This window comes from Nicotiana sylvestris, chromosome 6, assembly GCF_000393655.2.
Source record: "Nicotiana sylvestris chromosome 6, ASM39365v2, whole genome shotgun sequence".
Taxonomy (NCBI): Eukaryota; Viridiplantae; Streptophyta; class Magnoliopsida; order Solanales; family Solanaceae; genus Nicotiana; species Nicotiana sylvestris.
In genome coordinates, this window is record NC_091062.1 from 46,422,335 (window position 1) to 46,443,605 (window position 21,271).

The 21,271-nt window shown below is 40.0% G+C and overlaps 1 protein-coding gene across 1 annotated transcript; it reads left to right on the plus strand.

The window, feature by feature from the left end:
- The first annotated feature begins 13,416 nt into the window (after window positions 1-13,416).
- Window positions 13,417-14,052, plus strand: LOC138870560 (uncharacterized). The gene is made up of 2 exons (XM_070148379.1): window positions 13,417-13,705; window positions 13,775-14,052. Exons 1-2 carry the CDS (start codon window positions 13,417-13,419, stop codon window positions 14,050-14,052), a joined length of 567 nt encoding a protein of 188 aa, XP_070004480.1.
- Window positions 14,053-21,271: the final 7,219 nt, after the last annotated feature.

Here is a 21,271-nt window from a genome sequence, read left to right on the forward strand (position 1 = left end):
TCTTCAAAACCCAAGTGTGTGTGCAAAACCCTAGCTTCAAGACTTATTCTCTCAAGTCTCTTGGAACTGAAAATAAGCCAAAGATGCTCAAAATATCTGCTAGGTCGAGTATTTGTGGGTTTGGAAATGAGAACATGTGAAATGCCTAAATTGCCCAGGTCTGATGCCCGTTGACCGCACCTGCGGATGAATTCTCGTAGATGCGGATATCTTATCGCAGAAGCAGGACGTTGAAGTATGTCTGACACCGCAGATGAGGACTCCCAAAGAGCAGATGCGCTACCGCAAAAGCAGAAAATTACTCGCAGATGCGATTCCTGGCAAAAGGCCCAGCTCCACAGATGCTTTTCCACTCTCGCAGATGCGGGGTCGCTTCTGCGACCATTCTTCCGCAGATGCAGAATCACTGGAGAGTTTTGCATTGTTTTCATCCTTTTTAGCTCAATTCCAGTTCAATTCAATTCAAATCACTTCATAGCATCATTTACCTAAAAATCTAACAATACACAACATAAACGACCTGATATTATAGTTAAAGGATATAAAAGCTAAAGAAAAGAGAATAGAATGAGTGGTAAAATCACCACTCATCATTAGGCTCTTAATCACTCCATTTGACCTTATATTGAAGGAGATATGTTGGTTTTAATATTTAAAAATTGAGCAGATTTTTAAATACAAAGTCAATGTCAATTTCGTAATTAATCTGAAAAATCTAGCAACCCCATTCTTAGTAAAATGACCCTAAACTCCTCATACGGTGTCCAAATTCGACGATTCTTTTTGCTATGGCTCCATAATTACAATACGGATCTAATGCTTGAACCAAAAAGAAATTAGAGCTCCTTTGATTAATATAGTACCATTTATGCTTGAAGAAACAACACCAAAACATAAAAAAACGAGCGCAACACAACCCAAATCTATCTGGAACTCACCTGAGCCCCTCGGTACCACGTCTAAACATAACAACAAGTCCCATAGCATAATACGGGCTTACTCGAGGACTCAAAACATACATAACAACATCGAAATGACGAATCACACCTCAATCCAAAAATCAATGAACTTGAAACTTCAAACTTCCACAACTGATGCCGAAACCTATCAAATCACGTCCGATTGACCTCAAATTTTGTTCACAAGTCACATTTGACATTATGGGTTTGCTTCAACTTTCTGAATTGAAATCTGACCCCGATATTAAAAAGTCCACTCTCTGTTAAACTTTTTAAAAAATTCAACTTTTGCCAATTCTTGCCAAATTCAACTACGGACCTCCAAATCACAATTTGGACGTGCTCCTAAGTCCAAAATCACCCAACAGAGCTAACGAAACCATCAAAATTCCAATCCAAGGTCAAATACTAAAAAGTCAAACTCAACTCTTTCAAATTTAAAGCTCCCTAGTTGAGAATTATTTTTCCAAATCATTCCCGAATAACCTGAAAACCAAAATCGAGGATTTACATAAGTCAAAATACATTATACGGAGCTACTCACGCCTACCAAGCTAAGTGCAAATGCTCAAAACGACTAGTTGGGTCGTTATACCATGCCCACAATGATGTTCTGGTACTATAATGAATCCTTAATACTAATGTCAAGTGACTTTTGGTTGATCGGGGCAACTAAAAATATATCATTCAACTGTGGGGTGATCGAGGGTGTAACTCATAGGCCAAATCATTTCGAAATCACGGCTGCTCTCTGGATTCACCAATTACAGTGAAATTACTCGATTTGAGTTATTTGTTATTATATTGGCTTGGTATCCTAGTTGAGTATGATATTTGTTATTGTATGGTGTACTTGCCTAATCGGAGTTGTAGTTGCACACTTCGCACATGCATACAGTTTAACATGCTATTAGCCACAGTCCATGAGTATGTGATTTATTATCCGTTGTTCACATAAATGTTTTCATCTATATGTTTTTCAGTGATGTGGAATGGTTTGTTAGCACGTGATTTGTTCGTGTGGTGATTATTATTATGACACATGAGTCATTCCTGCAACATGTGAGTTGTCCGTGCAGTTGTTATGATTATTGGCACGTGAGTTGTCCGTATAACGAGTGAATAAGGATCCATCCCCCTAGAGTCTCCTTCTCATGTTTCTCTCTTGATGGCATGCCCATGAATTATAGAAATTGATGAGTGTTTGGGTTTCTGCATATATTCTCTATATGTTGTTTTACTTGGTGGATTGAAACACAATGCATATCTTCTCTATATGTTGAATTATGTATCCTGACTTGTTTTACATGCACATCTTCTCTATATGCTGAACCGTTGGATGTTTACTATGCATTTGCATGTCTTCTCTATATGCACTGTTGGCCTTACCTATACTCTATGCTTAGATTTTAATATTGTTGCTGTGTACATATATATACATATATATATATATATATATATATATATATATATATATATATATATATATATATATATATATATATATATATATATATATATATATATACAAGTTTGGTTTGTGAGTATCATTGGCCACTCTTGCTACTACCCCACTGAGGTTAGTCATAATACTTATTGAGCACATGTGGTCACTTGTACTCATATTATACTTTGCACTTAATTTTGTAGATCCAGAAGTTGGATCCAATTGAGTTTTTGGAGTAGTAGCTGTTGCTGTGCAGGCCCGAGATAGAGTTGCATCCCGGCCATAGTCTTTAGCGTCTCCTTTATCATTTCATTACTGTTATTGATTTAGACAATGTATTACTCCCTCCAGTCCAAAATAAGTAATTTTTTGGTTGTTTTCACACATATTAAGAAATTCACCTTTTAATATTAATTAGCAATAAAATTGACCATATTAACCTTTACTATATCTTCACATAAACACTCCTAATACATACTCCAACATTAATTACTCCAAGGGCAAAGTAGGAAAAAAATAATTAATTCATTCTTGAAATCTAGAAAAATCGCTTATTTTGGACCATAAGAAAATATCTAAAAAAATATTTATTTTGGAGCGGAGGGAGTATATTTTTAGACTTGTACTTATATGTTAGAGCTCATGACTCAATGATTTTGGGGATTTATGTATTGACTCGATTTCTATCTATGGTTATTTGACTGTCACACTCATTTATTTTGTTATTGTTATTTCATTTTGTTGTTATTTTTGTGATTGACTTGCCTAGCAAGATAGGCGCCATCACAATTAGTGGTGGTTTTGTGTCGTAACAATGCGCTCTTCAGCATCCTCATTAGGGAAGTCAGGAAGCGTACTTCCTTATGAAAATCCTCTTCGGGAGAGGACGAGTCCATAACATGCCGGGTCATTTCCAGTTATCTCATTTTCCCAATCACCTCCTACACGTCAGGAATCCCAGCACGTACGACTTCTAATATTGATATCTTGGGTTCCAAAAGGACAATATTTGAGTAAGCTCATATTTCACTTCAGTCTGTTAAGGTTCCAAACTGAATTATCTTGTTCACTTTGCAATATCTCCTCTTCATCCTTGAAAGATTCGGTGAAAGGTTTCCAGGATCCAAGATCCTACCAAGGTGTCTCCCTCGTTATTTAGATCAATTTAGCTCGTTTGCGAGCTTTGCATGCTCATCAACAAGCTGGCTTGAATACACCTACTTCTAAGTAAGCAAAACCTCAAGTCACTCCACTATCTCAACCTACATGGTATTTATTTCTCCATATCACTCTTTACCTTACTCAATTCCTCCTTAGCCAATCAATCCAGAAACTCAAAAGTTTCCTTTTTGGTATGTATCTTTTGGAACCTAGTCTCCCAAACTTTAATGATTTCCTTTAGCTATGGCACTGTCTCCTTATAGAGTAAGAACCTATTCGTAATTTGGGTTGAAGCCAAATAAGACGGAAATATAAAAATTACAACATAATGTCACACAAGAAAATAAGGTTTTAGCGGAAGGCAAAAAGATATATCCCATAGCATACTTGAAGGTGCAATGTAGTACATTGTTCATGAGGCCAACATTAGAGTGATTGTCCACCCTCTTCCTCTCTAAAGGGCCAACCAATTCTTTTATACATGAAACATCCTTCCCTAGACACTCTAAAAGATTCAATCCTTAGGGCACCTCAATCATTATTCTATATTTGTCAACACTTGTCGAAAGGCCGACTTGGGAAAGTTGCAGGATCGAAAGCTTCAATGAAGGTATAGGGTTAGGCCGGAAAACTATGAAATAAAATAATCCTACGAGGCCATCTTCTGTAAAGACCTTTCTTGGGGTCAAGGTGGAAGCCTCACCCCATGTTGGCTCCTTAATCGAAGGACTATTTTTTCGATATCAATCAAAATGGGCTCCTTGTCCTAAAGATGTGCAGACCAGAAATTAACTCGCCGACTATCCTAAATATTCTCAGACTCTAACTTATAACTTAACCTGATTCTCTTTCGTGAAAAACCAACAGAACTCGCTAGAGTAGTCTTCGATGAACTTTCTTTCCGATTCAGTGCAGATAACTATAGGATCTTATCTTGCGCGACATCAATGGTCACTGGAAGATCAACCAACACTTGGGAAAAGATTTTTATTGGTGCAATGCCTGCCATATAAAAGGAAACATAAAAACATGAAACATCAAAACAGAAAGGCAATCAACACGAAGGCTAACCATGATTCTTAGCCCTCCATCATAAGATTTCAGAGATAAACTTCCAAGACCTCTCGGCTATCGGGGATGATGATAATATTTTCTTAGCTATTTTTTAATATCGGGACCTTCGTCTGGCTCCTCCAGAACAACTAGAATTCAAAAACCTATAAAATGGATGACATATATAAACCAAAATAACGATAATATACTAACAATTGTCGTTTGATCTTTCTAGAAAAGGTCGAGTCTCAGAGTGGACCAGTTGTCGGGTTAGGATACCAACAAACTAATCATACTGTCCCTTATCATAATCGTCCTTCATATTCGCAAGAGCATGCTTGGTTCAAAGTAATTGGAAGATTGAAGGAGTCCTACGTATGTATAGATAGGGAACCAACGTTTCAAAGCCATCAAACCCAAACGAGATATCAATCACAAAATCAATCATCATGATCTTGAGAACTGCGATCAATAGCAGAACAAATTAAAATTCGCCTTGTGTCCTGAGCATTAAATGAATATTGCACACGCCGTGTCAGTCACAGATCACATCACTTCAATAGCAGGACACTAGTAGTAAATAAGGTTTTTTCTCCAATCTCATACAATATTCTCTCTATCCAAGATTTTCCAGTTCTCAAGCATTTCTCAAGAATTACCAACAAGTGAGGGGACTATCCGCATTAGTAAAATCTGGTCTCACCGCTTGGCTCGTTAGTATGGTGACAAGTAGCAAGAATGGTTCGGTACCTAGAAGTATGGAAGCCAAAGCCAGGAGAGCTAAAGAACCACGATCGGGGTCGTCCATTTGAATCTAGAACGAGATTGACCGAATGGAGTTCACCAAGCATACATTTGGAATAGACTAGATACCTTCTGATATGCCTGAGATCTTCTCGAGGTCACGGCCTCTGGCCGTTACGCCATCATGGTTATGGCCAGCGAAAATCTCTCCATATATTAACCAAGTACGCAATGTGGAGGCAGGAAACTCAGAATGGTCACGTCCCACATAAGCCATAAATACTTTACTTTGTTGTAACAAACACATCAGATTACTCATACTAGACTATACACTATACATAGCTTTCTTTAAAATTATATTCTAAGAGATATCATCGAAGGATTATACTGTGTAGCCATATTGATGGCCGACGTTCAATAAGAAACTCTTCTTTTAATTCTGTCTCGATTATTAATATTATTTCTTATTTTTATTGAAAGTATTTTGGATAAATTTGTTTGCTAGTGGATTTAAAATATGAATTCAATTGTTTATACTAAAATCAATTTTTGAGTTAAACAAGTTTGAGGTTCATTTAGAAATAATTGAAATATTCTCTTAACAAAAAAGACTTCCATTAGAATCATTTCACCTAAATTCTCAAAATTTCATCTTCGAAAATATGGTTTTCACCATAATCACTGCCTTTGTCTTTCTCTTACTATTTGCTGAATTGTTCATAACCAAACACGATGCATATTACAGCCCTCATGGCTTGTGCAAATAACTAGATATCAAGATTGCTACCCTAATTTTGGATCCCTTTGTTGCCGAAATGGAGAGTTGAAAGACCACACAAAAACTTATTTATAAGAAAACTAAACCTTTAATTTTTGGTTGAATTTGATGAGAGAAAGGAGATAATAAAAGAGAGAATAAGAGGGAACGGATTTTATGGGGAAGGAGGACATGAATTGTGTTTTTAGGTTTTTCGTGGAACGACAAAATATTGCTTTTCATTGAAATGTCATTAATGTCTTGTTAAGGATATTTAAAAAAAAAACAAAATGCGTATAACACTAATCTACAAGTATGTAGTAGATTAGAGAAATCCTATATACAGAGAGGGGAGATAGCCCCTTCCGGGATGTAATCCCGGGTGCGTTTTTCCCTCGTGATAGAAACTTTGGTGCGTTTTATCATTGGCTCTTGGGGGACATCCACTCCCCCAATGATTATATTGATCACGTGATGGGGCTCCTTTTGTTCAACCTGTTTATTGGCGTCCCTGTTTCTGAAGTGGTTTTTGGCCTGTTCGCTTAGGGTTTCCCGAAGGTGCCAATTGGTCTTTTTGATGCGTCCTATGGCTGACATAATACCAGCACGTCTACTTTGAAATTATACTCCGGTAATATCGGTGCTTCCTTACTCCCGAGCAACTTGTCAAAACCACTTTTTCTCATTAGGTCCCGACTGCTCGGTTTATGATCATTTCTCTTGTCGTTCCTTGTCGGATGGTGCCCGGATTCGCTTCCATTTCCTCATCGTATGGTTGATATCAATCTTGGACCGGCCTTGGCTCTTGATAAATGATTCTTTTGGACTTGTCATTTGTTTTGTTAGGGTGAATAGACCCTGAATCTTGACAAGAATTTATCTACATGATAAAATATGTATCACAAGTACTAAGGGCTATAGCTCAGTTGGTAGAGCAACTCGTTTACATGCGCGCCAATGTTTTTCAAGGGAGTTGTTCATACAATCAGAAAAATTAATCTTGTTGAGAAATCGATGTCTTACTCCATAACTTTGAGGGAACCATAGCCTGACAAAGAGTTCGGTCCAATTTGGACGCCCATTTAGGAGGTGCCAAATAGACCCCATCATTGATTTGAGATGTTGATAAGGTGAATACCCAGTCTATCCAATGCTAGGCATAATGAGTATAAGAACCTCAAAAAAATCTCTGGGGCCGCGAGTTGGTCATCCTCGACTCTGATCTTCGATTGATACTTGTTATGGACGTCGGCCCAGGTGACCGCCAGGTACTCTACCAAATTTTGCTTTAGTTGCTGAGGAGCCACGAAACTTTAGGGGTTGAGCCCTTGAGTTAATGCCTGAACTACCCAATCATCTGCGACAGGGTGCAGATCCATCCGTTCCATCTAGAACCTCGATATGAAATCCATAAGCATCTTGTTATCCCTCTACTTGACCTTGATGGCATTAGCCTTTGCGAAAGCATCTGCAAGCAGAACAAACGAGTCAATAGAATTTGGAGGCAAGTTGTGATATCATATCATTGGTTCTTTGGACAAGGTTCCCCAAATATTTTAGCAACACCGGCTCAATCTCGTCGTCTTCCAAGTCACTCCCCTTAATTGCACATGTATATGAGGTTACATGCTCGTTTGGATCCGTGGTCCCATTATACTTGGGGATATCAGGCATTCGAAACCTCTTCAAGATTAGTTTCGATGCCGCGCTCGAGGGGGGGGGAAGGCTTATGGATGAACTTTTTGGATTCTGGCTCTTTCAATATTGGAGGTGCTTGATAAGTGAGGATTTTGACTACTTCGTAGCACCTTTTTGCTTTTGTTTTAGTCCGAAAGTATTGATTTATGTTCCCGAAACTAATGAAAGTGTGAAAATTGCAGAAATGTTGGAAGTTTGGTCTCCCATGATGAATTCCGACTCAAAAAGGAGTGTCCCAAATCACAAGGTAAAATGGGCGCAGAACTAAAGAAGTGTGGTCCGCAAAAGAAAGTGCAGACCACAGAATTCCATCTGCGGCTGTAGATCAAGTCAAAGAAGCCAACTTAAATTTGGAAAATGTGCGGCCACAGAACAAGGTCTACACTGACAAATGATTCAAAGTTCAGAGAGTGTGCAAAAGACCAAGCCCTGAAGCCTTGCTGAAGTGCAGACTGCACAAGAATTGTGCGGCCGCAGAAGATGCTTTGCAACCACAATCTAGAATTATGCACCTGCGGAATCTAAGATCTTGCAACTGAAGAAATCTGCAAACCGCACATGGAATTGTGTAGCCGCAGAACCGCCCGAGAGGCATTTTTGTCAGTGAATTTTTGGCCACTATAAATAGACGAGTTTCACATTTTTAGGTCAAATTTCAAAGTTTGAGCTGCTGTAGCCGTTACATTTTTCTATTTTAGGAAGTTTGTGACTATTTTAGTGTTTAAACATTATATTTTATCATTTTAATCTTAGATTATGAGTTTTAATTAACATTTCTTCTTTGTTTTGTTTAATTCCCGCTATGAGTAGCTAGATTTTTACTAGGGTTGTGACCCAACCCTAGTGTGAAAACCGTATGGGTACTTTAATTTAATGCTTGTTTATGATTGGGTGTTGATTATTTAGCTTATTTTATGCTTCAATTTTAGAATTAATGGTTGCAAATATTGATTCATTCCTTTTTGAGTTAGTCTCTACTTGAGAAAGGGGGACTTAGTCTAGGATAACTAGGCTAACAAGGAATTGGGCTAATTGAGGGTTTGATTAGCCTAATTAAAGGGTTCAAACTAGAGATAGTAAGAACCCGACTTGAGCTCATATTAACTATTTTGTTTGATACACATTTGGACTTGAGAAAGCCAAATTGGGCAAAATTACTCTTTGACCGAGAGGTATTGAGTGGGTAACGTAGAGTTGAGAGCTACAATACGCCCCAATAAACAAAACAAGTATTAACGTATTTTACCTATTAGGAGAACACCTAGGTTATGGTCACATATCTAGACTTTTTAACTATTTGAAAAAATACCAAACACAATCATTCGCGTCAAGTTTCTTTTCTTAGCTTATAATTGCTAGAGTAAAATTAGAATTAGAAATCGAAGCCTTTTGTGGAAGTGTAATTTAGCTATTCTTTTCTCTTTTGTCAAGTGTATACTCCTAACACCCCTAGTAACTCCTTGTGGAAATCGACCCCGACTCTTGTTGGATACTATCCTTTCAACGACCGTTTCCACTCACTATCGAGTGAGAATTGGACGTGGATCAATTTTTGGTGTTGTTGCTGGTGAGTTAAAATGGTGTTAGCTATATATTCGGGTTTGTTTTTGGAATATCTTCTTTTCCTTCCATGTCACTAACTTGTGTGAGAAATCCTAGGTACAACCATGGCGAACAATGAGCTCGTAAATTTGCCTTTGGGGTATTTGGATGCGGAGGACGAGTAAGTAGATGAGGTACCTCATGAGCCACAAGCTAATCGGAGAGTCCGAGTACCTCATGACAATGTGCCCGTTCCACCCCCACCTCCATCATGAGCGGCTCCACACTGAATATTGCTCGATGCAGGTTATGTTAGTGCAATAGTCCCTCCCCGTATTAGGGCGGGTAACTTCCTAATTACCAATGTGATGCTCACTTTGCTTGAGCAATGTAACAGGTGCTACAATACAAAATGCTTATAAAAGTTTGAATGGGTTTGTGGACACTTGTTGGGGGAGCAAGAAAACAAATGTTTTCGAGGATGTATTGAGGCTAAGTATTTTTCCCTTCTCTCTACGGGGGAAAGAATTAGATTAGCTGGAACGATTGTCGAACCATTCAATTCACACTTGTGATAAGTTGGCAGAAAAGTTCATTGATAAGTTCTTCTCTCCCGGACACATAGCTACACTTCGAGATGAGATCTTGGCACACAAGAAAGAGACAAATGAACCACCACACGAGATATAGGAACGCTATAGAACTATGGTCAAGGAATGTCCCAACAACTATATGATGGAAAATATGATTCAACAAACTTTCTATCATAGAATTAACATGACCAACCAATGTGTAGTGAATCAACTAGCTGATGAAAACTTTATGACTACGCCTTACACGGAGGCGTATGAGATCTTGGATGAGATGGCAGACACGTCGTTGGCTTGGCAATCCCGGGACAATGTTCCATAAGGTGACCCGAATATGATCCACCTTCACAAAGAATTGCAAGGCCATGGTCAAGCCATTGCCGAATTGACAACTACCATGACTTAACTAGCAAAGGCCCAACTAAATCAAGTTCAAAATCTTAAGCAAATCAATGCTATGGAAGGAGTGAACATGATTGAAAAGGGTCATCAGTCGTTTTGAAAGTAAATTCTATGTTTCGAGGCCTTAAAAACCTCTTTTTGTCTCACCTCGATTTGTGTGCGCAGTCTGGGTGCATTTTCGGGAAGCTTTTATGTAAAAACTAAGTGAAATAAGGAAATTGGCTTTAAAAATTAATTAAAGTTGACTTTGGTCAACATTCTTGGTAAACAGACCCATATCCGTGATCCGGCGGTCTCGTAGGGTCCGTAGTAAAATATGGGACTTGGGCGTATGCCCGAAATTGAATTCCGAGGTCCCAAACCTGAGAAATGAATTTTTAAAGAAAATTATTTTTTGGAAAATATAAAGGCCTTTAGAAGTGAATTGATGTAATTTCTTGATGTTATCGTGCCCGTATCTTGGTCTCGGAGCCAGGTACAAATCTGAAATAATAATTAAGTTGAATTCGTGAAGTTTGGTAAGAATCAGAGTTCGTTTGGTATAAATCGGAAATTTATTTTATAAAATAGTTATTTCCATGTTCTTGAGTGATTTCATGAATTTGTAGTTTAATTCATAGTTGTTGATGTTATTTTGATGATTTGATTGCACGAGCAAGTTCGTATGATATTTTTGGATTTGCGTGCTTGTTTGGTTTGGAGCCCTGAGGGCTCGGATAAGTTTTGGATAGGCCCCGGAGTGAAATTGGACTTAGGAAAAGTTGCTGGTATCTGGTATTTTTGCCCAGGAATCTGATCTAACAATTGCGAGATCAGGCTTTGCTATTGCGAAGTCCTCAGGTATGGGAATTGCGACCCAGATATCGCAAATGCGAACCTAGCCTGGGCAGGCCTTGGTCGCAAATGCGACCCTTTTATCGCAAATGCGAAATGGGCTGTGTCGCAAATGCGACTAATCCCTTGCAAATGCGAAGGCAACAGGTCCTGAAGGGGTTTGCAATTACGAACCCTGGTCGCAATTGCGACATGTGCGACCAGTTAATTGGGACTTAGACACATTTCTCTTCATTTTTCAAACTCTCTCAAACCCTAATCTCTCTTGGGCGATTTTCTAAAGAAACGTTCTTCTCCAAATCAATTGTAAGTCATTTCTAACTCATTTTCTCTAATCTATAATATCTTTTCACATGATTTCAATTCAAAATCAAGGGTTTTCATGGGGGAAATTGGGTGCTTTGGGTAGAACTTAGGATTTTCACTTTTTGGGGATTTGGACCTCGATTTGAGGTCCCATTTCAAAACAAATTATATATTTGGGTTCGTGGGTGAATGAGCGATCGAATTTTTGGTTCGAACCTCGGGTTTTAACCATGTGAGCCAGGGTCGATTTTTGACTTTTTGGGAAAATCAATTAAACCTATTTTCATGCATTAGAATTGATTCATTTAGCATTTATTGATATCATTAAGTAAATTATAACTAGATACAAGTGAATTGGAAGTGGAATCGAGGGGTAAAGCGGTAGTTTAGGCTTGATTGTGTTCGTGGCATTGATGTATGTGTTTGGTCTAACCTTAGCTTGAGGGATTAGGAGTTGTGTCTTAATTGCTATGTGTTAATTGTGGAGTACGACGTATAGGTGTGGTGACGAGTATCTATACGTCGGTGTCAAGCATGCCCGTGAGTCTTATACTATGATTAATGTGACTCCGTTTTGTATTGTTCATGCTTAATATGATGATTTTCTAATGCTGAACAAGGTTTATGGAAGTATTCTTGGTAATTGTACGTTGTAGAGCATTGACTCAAGTTGAGAATTGAGTTGTGAAAAGATTGTGGAAAAGAGGAGAGGTTTATGATATTGTTTCCCTTGCCGGGATGTTATTGCTTTGATATTGTTTCTCTTGCCGGGATATTATTGTTATGCTATTGTTCCCTTGTCGAGATTCTATTGTGATTTTATTGATTCCCTTGCCCATATTGCTTTGTGATTGTTGCTTGGGTAAGAAAGAGTGTAAAAGCACGAAGGGTAATGCCGTGCATGATATTTGTGAGAGAGTGTTAATGCACGAAGGGTGATGTCGTGCCGATATTGTGAGGTACAAGCACGAAGAGTGATGTCGTGCCGCACGATGTACAATGTCGTGCCATGATATGAGTGATAATGCACGAAGGATAATTCCGTGCCATGATTATGTGAGGTAAAAGCACGAAGAGTGATGCCGTGCCAATTATATTGATTCTTATGGTGAGGACGAGAGTAAAAGAACGAAGGGTGATACCATGCACTTGTAATTGATTTCCTTTTTCTTGCTTATAGTTGAATTTTGGTGTTCCATATGTTTCTTTACTGAATTTTTGTTGTACATGATATTTCCCCGAGCATGTTTCCCCTTCCCATCTTTAACTGTTAGTTTCTGTCGTTATTATTTGTTGTATATGATATAACTGCACAGGTTTATTTGGAGAACTATGTGCAAGAAGATTGTAGTTTTGAGCAAGATGATTCCTATAGTGAACAAGAAGAGGAGGTGCGATGTGCGAATAATTTTTAAGGGCAAAGAAACAACTTCCAAGGCCCAAGCCAACAACAATGGCGACCTCAAAATAATAAAGGCAATTGGAATTCTAACAATCAAGGAAATTGGAGTGGAGGAAACAATCAAGGGAATTGGCATAACAATAACAATCAAGGAAATTGGAGTGGAAACAACCAAGAAAATTGGGGAGGTAACAATCAAGGCGAATGGAACAACAATCAAGGCAACCGGGGGTTGGGTTTTCAAAGCCCCCCAATGTACCATAACCAAGCAACCCACCTCCTTATCCTTCCCATGGATTGAGTTCTTCAAACAATTAGATGGGGCATATTGAAAGTATGTTCAAGAAAATGATGGAAAAAATACCGATTCGGATGCCCAACTTGGCTCACACAACACATCAATCCACAACCTAGAAGTTCAAATGGGGTAAATCTCTCAAGCCTTAAATTCTCATCCTAAGGAGGCTCTACCAAGTGATACGGTGGTAAACCCAAACGGTGGTAACAACACAGGGCATGCTATGGCAGTTATCACAGGAAGTGGACGAGGCGGGAATACACCCACCTCAAGTGGAAGGCAACTTGTTGATGATGATCAAGTGATGCAAGAAGAAGAGATCCCGAACAATGTGGTGCAACCTAATGATGAAGTTTGGATTGACATTGATGATAGTATGGAAGAGACTCAAGAGGATGTGAACCCGTCTAGGGAACACATTATTGACATATCGGAGCCTGTAGTGCAAAAGGCTAAGGCACCATTGCCTAATCCTCCACCTCCATACCCTCAAAGACCTGCCAAGAAAAATGGTGACAATTAATTCAAGAAGTTCATTCAAATGATGAAGAGTCTCTTAATCAATGTGCCATTCATTGAAGCTTTAGAACAAATGCCCGTTTATGCAAAGTTTATGAAGGATCTTGTGAAAAAGAAGAGATCCATTAATTTTGAGATCACAAAAGTCACTCATCAAGTGAGTGAAATTGTGCATTCAATGGCTCCTAAGTTGGAGGATCCCGGTGCTTTCACGATTCCTTGTACGATTGGAAGTGTCGAGTTTGCTAAAGCTCTTTGTGATTTTGGGGCAAGTACCAATTTGTGTCCTATTCGGTTTTCAAGACTTTGGGAATTGGGAAACCAAGACCTACCACTATGAGATTACAAATGGCTAACCATACCATGAAGAGACCCTTGGGAGTGATTGAAGATGTTGTGGTTCGTGTTGATAAATTCATTCTTCCGACAGATTTTATCATTCTAGATTGTGAGGTTGATTATGAAGTACCAATTATTCTTGGGAGACCTTTCCTTGCTACAGGTAAGGCTGTTTATGATGTTGAAGTCGGAGAACTTACTTTCTAGGTTGGTGATGAAAAAGTGGTATTCCGTATGTGCAAGTCCATGCGGCAACCAAACAGTAATGAGGTGTGTTCTTTTGTGGACTTGATGATCAATGTTATTGTTGATAAAATAAGTACTACAATCAATGTTGGTGATATGTTGGAGCTCGTCTTGCTCAACTTTGATGATGACGAGATAAATGGCTTTATGGAATGTGTGAATTCTTTGCAAGGAATGGGCTCGTACAACTATGCACCCTGGAAATTGTCCTTGGACCTTGAAAATAGGACAACTCCTCCTACAAAGCCTTCTATTGAAGAGCATCCTACCTTGGAGTTGAATCCATTGCCTCCATAGCTTCGGTATGAATTTCTTGGTCCTTGTTCTACTTTACCAGTTATACTTTCCTCTTATTTGTCTAACGTGTAGGTAGATTCCATATTGGTGGTGCTACAAAAGAGGAAGAAGGTTATTGGGTAGACCTTGGAGAATATTCGAGGGATAAGCCCCGCTTTTTGCATGCATAAGATCAAGTTGGAGGATGGAGCCAAACCATCTATTGAACATCAAAGGAGATTCAATGAGACTATACAAGAAGTTTTCACGAAGAAGATTATTAAATGGTTGGATGCCGGGGTTGTCAATCCCATCTCTGATAGATCGTGGACTTCTGCGATTCAATATGTCCCAAAGAAAGAGGTCATGATTGTGGTAAGTGATAACTAGGGATTATAGTTCATTTTACCCTCATTCTTACTTGAGTTTTGATTAAAAATGTATACAAAATAGTCCCAAAGGCTTACATGTTGTACTTGTTTGTCGGGTTTGGTCAAAAAGGTGATAATTAGTCAAAACCAGCTCAAAAAGGAGTGAAACATGCACAAGTACCAAGAACAAGTTCAAGCACAGTGCAACAGAACCACTGCGGACGCATTCCATTTAGTGTGGTCCGCAGTGAGGATATTCAGAGAGGTGCATATTTTGGAAACTCAAGCACTGCGACCGTAAACTATTTTGTGCGGACCGTAATGGCCGTACCACAGCCGCAATCAAGTTTGTGCGGTCTGCAAAGATGGGGGTTCAGAGAGTTGGGAGTTTGGAGTTTAAGGCCAATGTGGTTCGTGGTCCTTTTTGTGCGGTGCACAGTTGAAGCCACCGCGGCCGCAATGCATTTTATGCGGACCGCGGAGGCCAAGTTTAGAGAGCAGAGACTTGAAACCAAGAAGCCTCACCACGACCGCACTCCATTTCTTGTGGTTCGTGGTACCTTAGTAGGGGTATTTTTGTCCAGATAATTCGGCTTAGTATAAATACTTTCTTTTCCCATTTTTAGGTCATCTTTTGTAATCTACGGAAGACCAGAGCACGTGAAAGGCTATGTTAAGCCATTTTGAGTAATTTGTAGGTACATTAACACTGATTCTTCTTTATCTTAACTTGTAATTAAATATTATGGGTTATTCTTCATCTATTTACCAGTTTTCTTTCATTATTATGAGTAGCTAGACCAATTATCTAGGGTTGTGGCTTAACCCTAGTGTGGGTATTTGATGGGTCTTTTAATTTAAGGCTTAGATGTTTATGGGTAGTTGATATTTGGACTGATTTGTGTTTTCCATATTGAATTAGTGGTTGCAAACATTAATTTATGCCTATTTGACTTAGGCTCTTCTTGAGAAAGAGAGCTTGAGTCTAGAAAAATCAGTCTCAACAAGGAATTGGGGTGTAATCAAGAGATCGATAGCCCAATTAAAGGGTTAAACCTAGAGATAGTAATACCCGACTTAAGCCTATAATTTTGACACCCAATTGGTCTTGAGAAAGTCAATTAGGGAAAAGTCACTCAAGCTAGAGGTATAGAGCGAGTGATTCAGTGCATTCGCTATATCACAACCCCCAACATAACGTCTTTGCCTTAGGCTTTAGATCCCGTCAACTATTCACCTAAGAGAAAGTCACTTCCCTAGTGCCTCTTTAACTAATTAGAAAATCCTACAAGCAATCATTCTTAGTTTAATTTAGCTTATCATTAGCATAAAAATTAGAAGTAATATCCAACCAAAAGATGACTGGAAGAGTAATTAAGAGCACTACACATCTCTAGCTTTGATAGGAATCTAACTCCCACTTCTAGCTCCCTGTGAATTCGATCCCGACTATCTCGGGTAAAAGCTGCTTCGACCGCTCTTGCCACTTTGTAGTGGTGTAGGGTTGGCTACAATCTCTTTTTGGCGCAGTTGCCGGGGAGCTAACGGTTTTGGTTATCCATCTAAATAGTTTTGTGTATTGTTCTTCTTTCCTTCTGCGTTACTAATTTGTGTGTGTCGCAACTTCAGGTACAAAATGGCAGCAAACAACGCACCTCTTGGAGATCTTCCTCCGGGGGAGGAAGTAGATGACAATATTGTTGATGAGGTTCTTATAGTACCTCAAGGACAAAGGAGAGGCCGCCAGGCCAATGACAATGTTCCAGACCCTCCCCCGCCACCTCCAAGAGTGGCTCCTCTGGTGCTTCCAAACCAAGGCTATGCAAGTGCAATTGTCCCACCTTAGATCTGGGCAGACAATTTTCAAATTACAAATGTGATGCTGACATTGTTGGAGCAGCGAGGGTATTTCACGGGTGCTCCCCATCAGAATGCGTACAAACATCACAAGGGTTTCCTAGATACCTGTTGGGGGAGCAAGCAAACAAATGTGTCCGTGGATGCACTTCGGTTGAGATTATTCCCCTTCTCACTTATGGGGAGGCATTGGATTGGCTTGAACGACTTCCCAACTATTCCATCACTACTTGGGATGAGTTAGCGGATAAGTTTATCGCAAAGCACATGGCAACATTGAAAGATGAGATCTTATCTTTCAAGTAGGAGCCCACCCGAACCATTACATGAGATATGGGAGAGGTACAGAACCATGGTAAAGGAATGTTCCAATAATGATATGACTAAGGCAATGATACAATAGACGTTCTACCGGGGCATTAACACAACAAATCAGTGCATAGTGAACCAACTTGTTGGAGATAATTTCATGAAGCTGTCTTATGATGAGGCTTGTGACATTCTTGACGAGATGGCTGACATGTCCTCCGCTTGGCAAAGTAGAGCCAATGTGCCATAGGGTGACCCCACGGTCACTCACTTGCACAAAGAGCTACATGATCATGGGCATGCGATAGCAGAGCTGACAACAACAATGAACCAGCTAAAAAAGACACAGTTACAGCAGGTTCAAAGTCTACGCCAAGTAAATGCTATGGAGGGTGTCAACATGCTAGTGAACAAAAAAAGACAAAGAGGTCAACACAACCAAGGGTGTTCGGATCAATATGACAACAATAGTGGTGGATTCCAAGATGATGGTTATGATAGGCAGAATGAAGAAGTGCAATATGTGAACAATTATCAGGGCCAAAGGGGCAATTCTTCCAACTAACAACAATGGAGACCCCAAGGAAATTGGGGCAATCAACAACAACAAGGGAATAGTAATTGGGGGAACAACAACCAAAATTCCAATTGGGGCAATCAGAATAATAATCAGAATAATCAGGGTAATTGGAATGGCAACAACAACAATTGGGGTGATAACAACAATTAGGGAGATTGGAACAATGGAAATCAAGGGAATCAGGGGCAAGGCTTTCAAAGGCCCCCAATGTATCAACATCCGAACAATCCACCCCCATTTCCATCCCAAGGTCCTAGTTCTTCCAACGATGAAATGGGGAGAATTGAAATGATGTTTGAACAGATGATGAAAAAGAATGCAGACTCTAATGCTCAGTTAGCTTCCCACAATACTTCAATCAGAAACTTGGAGGTTCAATTAGGCCAAATTTCACAATCCTTGAATACTCACCCTAAGGGGGCTCTACCTAGTGATACGGTAGTCAAACCGAAGGGTGGGAACAATTCAGAGCATGTAATGGAGGTAACTACAAGAAGTGCACGAGGCGATAATGTGAATGCCTCCAAACAAAAAGAAATTTTGAGTGATGAAGTTGAGTTGCAAGAGGATGAGGTCCTTTTGGTGGTTGAAAATATGATTGATGAGAACGTAAATGAGGAAGTGAGGATTGATATCCAAGATGCTGAGGTGGAGACTCAGAATGACGTGAACCCGTCTAGGGAACACGTAATACACATGCCGAAAATGGTTGTGCCCAAAGCTCCCTTGCCAAGTCCACCTCCACCTTATCCTCAAAGGCTAGCGAAGCAGAAAAATGAGAATCCGTTTAAGAAGTTTATTGACATGATGAAGAGCTTATCCATTAATGTGCCTTTCGTAGAAGCTCTAGAGCAAATGCCGGGTTATGCTAAATTCATGAAGGACTTGGTGACAAAAAAAAGAACCATGGATTGTGAAACTATCAAGATGACCCACCAAGTTAGTGCAATAGTGCACTCAATGGCCCCGAAGCTAGAATATCTCGGTGCTTTCACTATTCCTTGCACCATTGGGAGTGCGGACTTTGCAAAAGCTCTATGTGATTTGGGGGCGAGTATCAACTTGATGCCTTACTCAGTTTTCAAAACTTTAGGTATTGGGCAACCGAGGTCGACTTTTAATGAGATTACCAATGGCAGATAGAACAATGAAGAGACCTTTGGGTATTATTGATGATGTGCTTGTCCGGATAGACAAATTTATCTTGCCAGCTGATTTTGTGATCTTGGATTGTGAGGTAGATTATGAGGTTCCAATCATATTGAGAAGATATTTCCTTACTACTGGGAAGGCCTTAGTTGATGTGGAAGCAGGGGAACTCACCTTTCGGGTGGGAGATGAGAAAGTGGTCTTTCATGTGTGCAAGTCAATGAAGCAGCCCAACAGTTCTGAAGTGTGCTCTTTTGTGGATCTTGTCATGTCAGTGCTAGTTGATGATACTAGTGCAATGATCAATATGGAGGACCCTCTAGAGGCGGTATTGTTGAATCTTGATGTCAATGAGGATGCAAGCCGGGTGGAGTGTGTGAATACTTTACATGGAATGGGCTCTTACTCTTATGAGCCTAGGAAACTCTCATTGGATCTCGAGAATAGGAAGAATCCACCAACAAAGCCTTCAATCGAGGAACCTCCGGTGTTGGAGTTGAAGCCGTTGCCTCCACACCTCAGGTATGAGTTCTTAGTCCCAAGTTCAACTTTGCCAGTTATTTTTTCCTCTTGTCTTTCTATCATGCAGGTTGATGCCACATTGGCGGTGCTCCAAAAGCGAAAAAAGGCAATTGGATGGACCTTAACTGATATTCAGGGGATAAGCCCCGCATTCTGTATGTACAAGATTATTCTGGAAGATGATGCAAAACCCTCCTTGGAACATCAAAAGAGGTTGAACGAGGCAATGCAAGAAGTTGTGAAATAGGAGGTAATTAAGTGGTTGGATGTCGGGGTTGTGTACCCCATATCTGATAGCTCTTGGACTTCGCCAGTGCAATGTGTGCTGAAGAAGGGTGGTATGATCGTGGTTACAAATTCACAGAATGAGTTGATTCCAACAAGGACTTTCACCGGATGGAGGGTGTGCATGGACTACCGCAAGTTGAACAAACTGACCCGCAAGGATCACTTTCCATTGCCTTTTCTTGATCAGATGCTAGACCGACTTGCGGGGCGGGCCTTCTACTGTTTCTTAGATGGGTATTCTAGGTACAACCAAATTTTGATTGCTCCGGAAGATCAGGAGAAGACCACCTTCACTTGTCCATATGGCACTTTTGCCTTTTCCAGGATGCCTTTTGGGTTGTGTAATGCACCGGCTATATTCCAGCGATGTATGATGGCCATTTTTACCGATATGGTGGAAGATATTTTGGAGGTGTTAATGGACGACTTTAGTGTTGTGGGTGATTCATTTGATGAATGTTTGAAAAATCTTGATAGAGTCTTGGCCCGTTGTGAAGAAACCAACCTTGTGCTTAATTGGGAGAAATGCCACTTCATGGTTCAGGAGGGCATAGTCCTTGGCCATAAAATTTCAAAGCATGGTACAGAGGTAGACAAAGCAAAAATTGAAGTGATTTCAAGGCTCCCTCCTCCTACTTCTATCAAGGGAGTTAGAAGTTTTCTTGGGCATGCAGGGTTCTACCGGAGATTTATCAAAGACTTTTCGAAGGTAGTGAATCCTTTGTGCAAGTTATTGGAAAAAGATGCCAAGTTCGTATTCGATGAGAGATGTATGCAAGCCTTTGAACTTCTCAAGCACAAGTTGACCACGACTCCTATTATTACCGCACTCAATTGGAGCTTGCCTTTTGAGCTCATGTGTGACGCGAGCGATGTTATGGTTGGGGCGGTCTTGGGTCAAAGAGTGAATAAAATGTTCATCCGGTGTATTATGCGAGCAAGACAATGAATGATGCTCAAGTGAACTACACGATGACTGAGAAAGAGTTGTTGTCTATTGTGTTCGCAATGGAGAAATTTTGGCCGTATCTCATGGGTGCCAAAGTCATAGTTCATACCGATCATGCCGCACTCCGATACTTGATGAAGAAGACGGATTCCAAAGCTAGACTGATGTGATAGGTCTTATTACTTCAAGAGTTTGATTTGGAGATAATGAACCGGAAGGGTAGTGAAAAACAAGTGGTGGACCACTTGTCCCGCTTGGAGGAGGATGGGAGGCCTCGTGATGGTCTAGAGATCAATGATTCATTTCCCGATGAGCAACTTCTTTCGGTGTCGGTGAATGGTATACCATGGTTTGCGGATGTTGCTAATTTCCTTGTGACTGGTATAATCCCGTGTGAGCTCTATTCTAACCAAAGGAAGAAGCTCAAACGGGATAGGTTGGACTTCTATTGGTATGAGCCGTACTTGTTCAAGATTTGCACGGATGGTGTGATCCGAAGGTGTGTCCCGGAGGAGGAGCAATTGAGTATCTTACAGGCTTGTCATTCCTTACCCTATGATGGTCATCATGGTGGGGTGAGGACCGCTTCAAAGGTTCTTAGTTGTGGGTTTTACTAGCCAACCTTGTACAAAGATGCGGGTTATCTTGTGAAGAGATGCGACGAATGTTAAAG

Excerpts from the sequence above, each read along its gene's own strand:
- LOC138870560 (XM_070148379.1), top strand. The coding sequence starts at position 13,417 with ATGGCAGTTATCACAGGAAGTGGACGAGGCGGGAATACACCCACCTCA. Across the intron at positions 13,706-13,774 it reads AAGACCTGCCAAGAAAAATG|CTTTAGAACAAATGCCCGTT; the intron begins GTGACAATTAAT and ends CATTCATTGAAG.